The sequence below is a fragment of the Fukomys damarensis genome, unplaced genomic scaffold, assembly GCF_012274545.1.
Source record: "Fukomys damarensis isolate Sample0158 unplaced genomic scaffold, DMR_v1.0_HiC HiC_scaffold_22, whole genome shotgun sequence".
NCBI lineage: Eukaryota > Metazoa > Chordata > Mammalia > Rodentia > Bathyergidae > Fukomys > Fukomys damarensis.
The window spans coordinates 22,282,181-22,292,901 of NW_022900934.1; the positions used below are offsets into that span (position 1 = coordinate 22,282,181).

Consider the following 10,721-nt stretch of genomic DNA (forward strand, 5'->3'; position numbering starts at 1 on the left):
GGCCAGCACTAGGGAACATTCTGATGGCACCATGCTGGGCGTTAAGGAAGCAGCCTGCTTCTGAACCTTCCCGGGCGGCGGCGGCGGCGACCAGAAGAGTGGAGGAGGCGCACGGTGCGCTCCTGGGAGCACAGAAAGGGCATCTGGTTTTCAGCGCGGAAACACAGAAAAGGCTTCGTGTTTAGTTGAGACTTGAACTTGGAGACTTTCGCTAGGAAAAGGCGTCTCTGGCAAATGGCTTGAAGGAAGGAGCAGAAGGAACAAAGTGGGTTGGGCAGAGCTGCAAGCAGTGTAGGGAGAGGCGGACTGTGACAAGATTGGAAAGGAGCGTTCCTGAATTTTGTCACACTGTGAAGCCATGGAAGGAGCCCCTGGGGCAAAAGTGGGATAAACTGGAGCTCGGAGGTCTAGTTTGCCCTAGAGGCACAGTCCACGCTTCAGGAGATGAGGCGATATAAGGAGGCAGGGCCAAGGACTAGGAAAGGGGGCAGAGAATCAGATGCCCGCTGATGCGCAGTACTCCTTCCACAAGTATCTCTCTGAACCTCTGTTTCTCCATCAGATCTTAGCACTGAGGCTCGCGGGGCGCAAAGAGGACGGACCCCAGAGTGCCCAGACAAGAAGCAGACTTCCCGCGCTAGGTGTGGCTGGTGAGGTGATGACGTGGATGTAGGGATTCGGGAGGAAAGACGCCCAAGAGCAGCACAGCAGGCAAGACGCTAAACACCGCTGTACGCATGCGCCTCGCTAGAGGCAGGCATTCTGCGCGCACGCGCTCCAGCGGCCCGCTAGGGCGCATGCGCTATTGGTTGGCGGGAGCTTCGCAAATGGCGCCGTGGGCTCAGACCGCGGAGTACGCCCTAGACTGACTCCTGCAAAGTTTCATACAGACGCCGTCCCAGGGGTGACCTGAGAGTTTGTTCTGGAACAGAGGCTCTGGGCCGAACTGGCGTCGCTCTGAGGTCAGGAAGTCGTACTCCTCGCCGGATGTTGTTCCGCTCATACCCTTACTAATGTCTTGGCCTAGCCCAACTCACGGCATCCGGTGTTCCGGACTTCTGGCCCGGGCGGCCGGGGATGGGGAGGGAGGCCTGCTCTTTTCTCCCAGATTGGAAAGAAACCCGAGGTCGAGACAAACCTCCCGCTCGGGCAGTGCCAGCGGTCTAGAGGCCAGAAAAGAGGCGCAGGTGTGTGTGTGGGGGAGCTGGATGGAGTTGAAGTTAGATTTTTTTGTCCCTATAGAATCTCAGGCCGTCTTTGCAAAATGGAATGTGTAATGGCGCTTAGAGTTGTGAAAATGGTTAAATGGGATAAGGATGTAAATAAAACGCGTACATGGCTCAAGTCCTGTGGAATAAGCGCTTAAATGACAAATTTGGAGTTATTATCCAAGCGAGTGTGTGATCGTCCACAGGATTGTGGGGATTTATATCCGTGAAGGACCCCTCTTTGTTCTTTACCTTTTCTCTGTTGTCCCTAAATGTCTATTCATTTCTCCTTACTAAATACCTTCACATGTAGATTTTTGCTGGGAGGGAGAGATGAGGAAGCTGTGTCTCCAACCTCTTCAAGTTACTTACCTGCCGGCCCTGGGAATACAAATGCAGTCTGTCTGGGAGACAGTGAACAGATTTTACAGCTAGTCCCTGGGGAGTACAAGGGATAATACAAAGAAGTATTTAAACTAGGTTAGGGACGATGAATATGTTTTACAGATAGAAGGACAGATATGTTCAAAGATTCAAAAGTGGTACAGAGAATGAGTAGCAGAAGAGAGCCTGAGTTGGTAGGATGGTACTAGCTTGTGAAGGTGTTGAATAGGCTTTTTTTTTTTTTTTTGGTACCGGGGATGTTGAACTCAGGTCCTTGAGGTTGGGAGGCAGTCGCCAGAACCACTTAGCTAAATCCCCGACCCTTGAATGTGTTTTTGAAGAATCGCTGTATCTGTCTAGAGTGGACTGGAGCAGTGTTGGATCAAAAAAAAAAAAACAAAAAAAAAAACAGTGAGACTGCTAGTGGGGTCAGGAGAAAGCAGAAATTATGAAACAAACTAAACTACTAAACAGTTGGAATGGAAGAAAGATTTTTGAAAGAGACTTGGTAGAACAGATAGGATTTTGGATTGGAAGAGATAAGCGTAAGAAGTAAAGGATAATGTGGTATTTCTAGTATGGAAAACCAAACCGGTCCTAACCAACTGCATTAGGGAATGAGGGAATAGTTAAGTACAGAATAATTGGGAGAGGTTATGTGGTAAAAGATAGTATTTCCAGCAGTGAGTTCTGTAGTAATTCAGAATAGGGGGCAATGATCCCTGCTATATAGCCTCTGGAGGAAGAGAGAGAGAAATTTAGAGATCCCAGAAAGCACAGAGCCTATGCTGAGATAGTTATACCCCAGTGAGGCTGGAGCTGATACATAAAGAACAGATCACTTCATGTTCCTATTTTCAGAGTTCTGTACCCAGGATGACTTCAGTCATCACAGAGAATATGGAAGGTAAGCATTACAGTGAAATTCAGTACCTTTTGTCTTGAGTTCAGTCTTCTGACCTGCAGCTAAATCTTTTCTTGGCTCCTGGTGGATTTGAAATGACAAACTCGTGTATTTATAGAAATGCTTTCTTGGTGTTTCCATACAGTTTCTTTCTTCCTTCTTTTTCTCTCTTCCTTTCTTTTGATGGGATCTTGCTTGCTCTATTGCACAGGCTGGCCTCAAACTCCTGGGTTGAATCCGTTGTTCTGCCTCAGGCTTCCAAGAAGCTAAGACTATAGGTACATGCCACTTTGTGGGGACATACTTTTTTCTCCACTTTTTTTTTTTTTGTAGTGTTGTGGATTGAACCCAGGGCCTCATGTATGCTAGGCAAGTGCTTTATCACTGGGCTACATTCCCTGGCCTTTTTCTGCCTTTTTGTTTAGATAATTAGTTGTGGTGGGTTTAATTCTGTATTTTGACTTTTTTATAACAAATTCCAGAAGAAGAACCAATGACTTTGAAGACTCATGATCATCAGTTGCAATCAAGTCTTCGCCCTGTGGAAGTGTTTACTAAATCATCTGCCTCCCTGGAGATGACTCAAGACATTTCAAAAGAAAGAATTCATCTTGCCTGTAGCCCTGAAAAAGGGAGACATTGTGATGTCAGCCACCAGGAAGGACTTCAATCCAGGTCCCTTCATTTTTCCCCTCAAGAATATTCTGTCCGTCATCAGGACAGGAGGCAGTCCTGGCGGCGAGCAAGTATGAAAGAAATAAACCGACGGAGGTCGCTGCCACCTTTTCACCAGGGCATGACAGGTGGGGTGTTAAGTACATAAAACAGGTTCCAACTTAGATACGAGGCAGTGAGGAAGGACAGAAAGTATAGCAGAATAGATGTGACTTTGCTGTTTTTTAGCTATGTGGCTTTGAGCAGATCTCTTCACCTCTTGGAACCTGTCTCTTCACCTATAAAATGGAGATATTATTACTGACCACATGTAGATGTTCTCTGTTTATAATAAGTTCTGATATCACACAGCTAGTAAGTGTTCAGTATATTTCTGTTACATCATATTGGCTGCTATGAAAAGAGATTCTGATTGCTAATTGTTTAACACTCAATCCTGGCTAGGATAGTAGGCATGACAGAGTCCTTTCTGTGGCTTTCTGCTCATACTCTAAGGTGGAACAGAAAGTGGGTGGGTTGATAGCTGATTTTAGCCTTTGCCTGTGAGTGAGTGTGTGTGACTAGGAAACAAAATCTTTATACTGGAAATAACTTAAGGAAGTTACACATTAAAATATTGAGCGTAGGGCCAGGGATTTAGCTCATTGGTTCCGCTGCCTACCTTGCAAGCTCAAGGTCCCAAGTTCATTCCCTGGTACCCCCCCAAATATATATATATATAAAACAGTGAGCATCATCACACCTTTTTTATTTTTTATTTTGAGATAAGTTCTTACTGAGTCACCTAAGTTATCCAGGCTGGGCTCGCACTTGTAATCCTCCTGCCTCAGCCTCCTAGAGGCCGGGATTACAGGTGTATGTTATCATATCTAAGTGAAAGGGCAGTTTTTAGGGATATCTTTGTTTTTGTTTTGTTTTGTTTTAAGGTACTGGGGATCGAACTTGGGACCTTGCACTTGTGAGGCAGGTGGCGGAACTACTGGGCTAAATCCCCTGCCCTAGGGGTATCATATTTATGTGATTTGTTTTTTTGTTTGTTTTGTTTTATTTTTTTGAGATAAGATCTTGATTATATAATAGTTCAGGCTGGGCTTGAACTCACTATGTAACCCAGACTGGCCTTGAACTCACAGCAGTCCTCCTGCCTCAGCCTCCTGAATTCTGGGATTACAGGCATATACCACTATGCCCAGCCTTTGATTTCTATGATTTTGTGTGGATTTACAGTCATAACTACCTCATTATCAAAGCACAAGATATAATGTGGAAAGTCTAATGTGATCCTCAGATTACTTAATTGGAAATAATAAGGTGTGAAGATTAAACAAATTGATATAATATGTGTATACTTAGCACATGAAAGTCCTCAAATATTAAGTTATTGTGACTACTTTTAATGTATTACTGTACTTTCAGGAGGTCTGATATGTACAAGGTAATCTGGGTAAAACTAGCCACTTAGCATATCAGAAAATTGATAGGGCTGGGGATCTAGCTCGGTGCTGCCGCCTGCCTTGCAAGCACAAGGACCTGAGTTCAACCCCTGGTACAAAAAAAAAAAAAAAAAAGCTGCCACAGTTGTCATGCACTTCCTCCATGGATCTGTGAAGAATCAGTAGTAGTTCCCAAAAATTAGCCATACCTTCATCTCTATTTCAGAGCATTTTTATAATGGAAATCACCATTGTAATTGTAATAAAATGGATTATTTTTGCCAGGCGCATGCCTGTAGTCCCAGCAACTCGGGAGACTGAGGCAGGAGGATCACTGGATTTGAGGCCGCCATAGCTACATAGCTAGTTCAAGACCAGCCTTGAACTCTTATGTAGTGAGCCCCTGTCTTAACAACAAAAAGGATTGGTTCTTTTCTTTTTTTCTTTTTTTTTTTTTTCCTGGCCACCTTCCAAGTTTTCCTAGTTATAGGCAGCCAGAATCCTGTTTTTCTTGACTAAGCAAGAATTAATCATGAGAAAAGATGAGAACTTTAGAAACACAGCTAGTAGAAGCTGGAGATCAAAAAGAAAGTGCTAATAATTCTACTAAATTTCCTTTGCTGTATAATAAATTGTTTTTAACGGGGCATAATTAAAAAACAGTATCTAACATCATCTAGTTGTTTGAGAATTTGGTGGCATAATTATGTAAAATGCTCACCCAGTTCAGTCTTGTAGTTCATTGGATGATCTTCTTGAGTAAGTGATTTGTTACCCAGCCTTTGCTCCTCAGTGTCATCTGTCCTCAGATGGAATTGATGTGATACGTGTCTCGAAGTTTAGTGAAATATGTATAGAATTTAAGAAAATGCCTTTTATAGAACAAGTTGAGCAGGTATTAACTGTGTTAATTAGATCACTATAGAGAGGCAAAAACACAGGGGAAAAACATTGATTTTTTTGTTTGTTTGGTACTGGGGATTGAACTCTGGACCTTTCACTTGCGAGGCAGGTGCCAGAACCACTGAGCTAAATCCTCAGCCAAAAAGCATTGATCTTGATGGTAGACTTAGATTTGAATTATGACTTTAGTCTCTGGCTTCAAACAAGTAATTTCCTCTCTGCTTGTTTCCCTATTTGTAAAATGAAGCTTAATATAATTTATTTTAAAAACTCTTAAGATAATGTGGGTTTTTTGTTTTGTTTTGTTTTTTGGGTACTGGGGATTGAACTTGGGACCTTGCACTTGCGAGGTAGGCGGTAGCACCACTGAGCTAAATCCCTCACCCTTAAGATAATGTGTGGTTTTTGCTTTTGTTGTTGTTTTTTGGTACTGGGGATCAAACTCAGGACTTTACATTTGTGAGGCAGGTAGTGGAACCACTGAGCTAAATCCCCAGCCCCCAAAATAATGTTGTTTTGTTTTCGTTTTTGCTTTTTGAGACAGGGTCTCACCATGTATTTGAGACTGACCGGAAACTCACTATGTAGCCCAGGCTGGTCTCAAACTCACAGTGATCTTCCTGCCTCAGCCTCCCAAGTGTTGGGATTACAGTTGTGCGCCACCACACCGGCCCCAAAATAATGTTTTAAAAGTACATTTGCAGTACCTCTCGTAAAAATACTCAAAGGTTCTTAGCTCCTTATGTAGTGAATAAGAATCATAAAAACAGTTGAATCATTTTTTGTCTACCTTATTTAACAAAACAAGATTTTAGTATAATGTACAGAAAAGATCCTCATAGCATTACACTTAGATGTGCAAATAGGTAAATGTTCTTTGGTGGTCCTGGAAGTAGAATGTGCACTTTAATTAGAAAAAGGCGTTTTTTCCCTTTAGTTGGATTTCATCAACAGAGAGGAAAAATTTTAGTTTTGTTACTTTGCTATGTAAGTAAACAGTTCTTTAAATGTGGCAATATCTTATTTTAGAACTCAGCAGGTCCATCAGTGTTGACTTAGCAGAAAGCAAGCGTCTTGGAGCTCTCCTGCTTTCCAGTTTCCAGGTGAGATTCTCAAGATTTGAAAATGCTTTCATTTTTTTTTAATTTGATGTTTTCATTGTTAATATGGCAAATTTTAAGAGGCATTAATACTGTGAGATGAACTCATTTTAAAAATGTTTCTTTCAGGGTTGAGATTAATTTAAAAGCTAGATTTAATTCAGGTAATGAGTTCTTTTCAGATTAGTCCCATTGTTGCTGAGTGGCTAACATTTCCCGATTATTTTATTTTTTGCCCATTCATAGCAAATGAGGGGAACGTGAAATGAGTAAAAGTAAAAATCTCAATTACTATAGATATTTGAGTTGATTACAGGATATATCAATATGTGATTCATATTACACAGTTTTTCTTAAAGTTATATTGCTTATTGTATAGTTCACTGGTGCTTATGGCAATTTAGATAAGTAATTTGTGTAAATTAAATGGCCATATTTTTTCCTCAGTTAAAAAAATCAAAATATATAGTCTGAGCAACATTGAATGTTTTTTCCTGAACTAGTTATTTATTTATATGAAAAATATTAGGGCCAGGCGTGGTGGTGCATGCCTGTAATCCCAGCACTTGGGAGGCCGAGGCAAGAGGATCGCTGTGAGTTCGAGACCAGCCTGGGCTACATAGTGAGTTCCAGGTCAGTCTCAACTACATAGTGAGACCCTGTCTCAAAAAACAAAACAACAACAACAACAACAACAAAAGTCTTAGGGTCAGGGATTTAACTCAGTGATGCTGCTGCCTGCTTCACAGGTGCGAGGTCCCAGGTTCGATCCCTGGTACCCCCCAAAAAAAGTCTTAGGTGATGCTAGGCATGGTGGCACATGCCTGCAATACCAACTCTTGGGAAGCTGAGGCAGGTACATCTTGAGATTGAGGCTGGCCTTGACTACATAGCAAGTTCAAGGCCAGTGTGAACAACATGAGACCCTATTCCAAAAAGAAACAAAGAGGAAAGTCATAGGTAGAAAAAATTAAATCATGTTTAGTTTCCCTATTTATTCATTTGTTTATGCAGTGCTGGAGATTTGAACCCAGGGCCTTTGCACTGAACAGCATTCCTAGACCTTTTATTATTTATTTTGAGATAAGTTCTCACTAAATTGTCAGGCTGGCTTGAATTTAGATTGCAAATTCTTCCTCATGTCTCTGCCTCCCAGAGTAGTAGGATTATGGACACACATCACCATGCCCAGTTTAATTTTACATTTATTAAACATAATTTTGCTTGAATTTAGGACTGGCCAGGAAAATTTTGGTTATCATACTAAAAATGCTTTTTTAAATTTAGTTCTCAGTTCAGAAACTTGAACCTTTCCTAAAAGACACTCAGGACTTCAGTCTTGAAAGTTTCAGAGCAAAAGGTAAGTTGCTAAGAATAGATGAGCAAACTTTGGCTCTGGCTTATACGCTCTTTTAGGGTCAACAAAAGCTCATTTGCAGGGTCAGCATTTATAGGAGCTGCTGCCTCATGAAACTGGCTTCCTTTTTTTAAAGGCATAATGGCACACCCCTATGATCACAGTACCTGAGAGGCTGATATTAAATAAATATATAACGTATATGTTTATGAAGCTCAGAAAGTATGAAAGTGAAAAGTAATCTTTAGTCTCCGCAGAGGTAACTATATAGGACCAATCCCCAGAGACATATATAAGCACCAGTTTCTTGTGTGTCTTTGCAGAGATATTTATTGCTTTTCAAAATATAAGCACATACTCCATGAACTGTTTTATACCTTCACTTCTACCTGCTTTTGGTGCTGGAGATCAAAACCAGGGTCTCAAGCATGTCAGGCAGTTGTTCTACCACTGAGGTACACCCTTGGTCCAACTTTGGCTTTTTTATTTGGACCTAATGTATCTTCCACATTGTTCCATATCACACATAGAGCTATCTTGACATTTTGGTGGGTGTATCATATTCCATTATATAAATGAACCCTGTTTGGTCTCACTGTATAGTTCAAGCCATCCTCAAACTCATGGTAGTCCTCCTGCCTTAGTCTCCCGAGTGCTGGAATTACAAGCCTGAGTCACCATGCCCAGCTGAATACTTCTTTTACAAACCTTTTTGGTATATATGCAAGTAAAAGTAGAATTAACTAGCTCAAACAACATGATAGGAATTGCTAGGTTACCACCCTAAGACAGTTTATTCTCTCACCAGCTGTATATGCAAGTATATTCACATACTTTCAGCAATACATTTCATTGAAGAGTTTGAAGAGTAGTGGCATTATATCTTCTCTAAATTTTTTGTAGAATTCAGGAGTAAATCCATCAGGTCTCAAGCCTTCCCCCACCCCACCCCTGTACAGGAATCAAACTCAGTACCTTGTACTTGCAACTCAGGTCCTTGTGCAAGCAGGAGCAATGTCTGTCAGCTAAATACCCAGCCCACCTGGGCTTTTCTTTGATGGTAGTTTTTAATTACTTCTTGAATTTCATTGACTGATATTGGGTTCTTTAGAATTTTTATATCCTTGATTTTTTTTTTGTACCGGGAATGGAACTTGGGTCCTTGTACTTGCAAGGCAGATAGCAGAACCATTGAGCTAAATCCTTAGTCCCTATATCTTCTTGATTTTATCTTTGGTAATTCATGTATATCTGGGAATCTCTCCATTTCTTCTGTGTTTTCCCTCAATTGAGTACAGATTTTCAAAGTAGGTATTGATTATCTTCTGGATTTCTGTAGGCTCTGTTGTGATTTTGCCCTTTTCATCCCTAATTGCATAGATTTGAGGTGGTTGTTGTTTTTCAGTACTGGGGATCAAACTCAGGACCTTGCACTTGCAGGGCAGGCACAGAACCAGTGAGCTAAATCCCCAGCCCTAGTCTTCCTTTTTTTGATAAAATTGACTAAATGTTTGTCTATATTATTTAATCTTTCAAAGAACCAACTATTTTATTCACTAATTCTTTGTGGTGTTAATCTCAATGGCATTAATTTCTGCTCTGATCTTTGCAATTTCCTTACTGTTACATGTTTTGGGTTTAACTTGCTTTCCTTTTTCTGGAGTTTGAGGTTCAGTGTTAGGTTGGTTGGTTGGTTATTTATTTATTTAATTTATTTATTTATTTATTTATTTATTTATTTTGTGGTACCGGGTATCGAACTCGGGTCCTTGCGCTTGCGAGGCAGGCCACCGAACCACTGAGCTAAATCCCCGGCCCCTACGTTATTTATTTGAGCTTTGCTCTGTCTTTCTGATGTGAGAATTCACCACTATAAATTTCCCTCATAGGACTGATTTCATTGCATCCCGTAAGTTGTGATAGGTTGTATTGGCGTTATCCTTTAATTGTAGAAACTATCTAATTTCTTCTTTAGTTTCATCTGTGACCCATTAATTGTTCAGGAGGGTCTCATTTAATTTCTATGTGTTTGTAGAATTTTTATGGTTTCTTTTTTCATTGATTTTCAGTTTCATTGCACTATGATCTGATAATATGCATGGGATAATTTCAATTCCTTTGCATTTATTTAAACACATTCTAAAGGCTAGTTAGGCAGCATATTGTTGGACCTGGTTCCTTGATCCATTCTGTCAGTCTGTTTTTTTGATTGGTGAATTGAGATCATTTACATTGATGGTTATAACTTGTATGTATTGACTTATCCTTATCACGCTATTTTTCTGTTGTCGCTTCCCTTTCCCCTCTGTTTAATTACTTGTCGTGCCTGGTGGATTTATTCTATTGTTCATGGAATTGTTGTCTTCACTGTCTTTTTGTGAACTTGTTGGAGTGCTCGTTTGGTGGTCATGAGTTTCTTCAGGTGTTCCTTATGGAAGTATCTTATTTCTCCATCAATTTTGAAAGGTAATTTTGTGGTGTACATCAGTCTGAGCTGGATTGATAGTTTTTTTTGTTTGTTTGCTTGGTTTTTTGGTACTGGGGGTTGAACTCTGGTCCTTGTGTTTGAAAGGCAGCTGACAGAACCACTGAGCTGAATCTGGCCCTGGAGGTTGTTTTCTTTGGGGGCTTGAATACTTTACTCCAAGTTCTTCTTGACTTAAGGGTTATGTTGACTCTTAGTAACTCAGTTTCATCAAACTTTTAGATTTTCTTAGTATTTAATAGATGATAAAAGATGTTTTGTGGGGTTTTTTT

General features: G+C 40.8%; 1 protein-coding gene across 5 annotated transcripts in view; it reads left to right on the forward strand.

Annotated features, from left to right (window-relative positions):
- The first annotated feature begins 774 nt into the window (after window positions 1-774).
- The window catches only part of Dsn1 (DSN1 component of MIS12 kinetochore complex), a 20,494-nt gene continuing 10,547 nt past the window's right edge, over window positions 775-10,721 (forward strand). For 2 of the 5 annotated variants that reach the window (XM_010640014.3, XM_010640016.3), the window contains exons 1-5: window positions 775-1,187; window positions 2,454-2,499; window positions 2,979-3,299; window positions 6,537-6,610; window positions 7,895-7,967. In XM_010640014.3, coding sequence (XP_010638316.1) covers window positions 1,014-1,187; window positions 2,454-2,499; window positions 2,979-3,299; window positions 6,537-6,610; window positions 7,895-7,967 — 688 coding nt within the window. In that variant the 5' untranslated portion in view covers window positions 775-1,013. The remainder of the gene's footprint in view (window positions 1,188-2,453; window positions 2,500-2,978; window positions 3,300-6,536; window positions 6,611-7,894; window positions 7,968-10,721) is intronic. The other 3 variants (XM_010640017.3, XM_010640018.3, XM_033766996.1) reach the window with 3 other exon arrangements.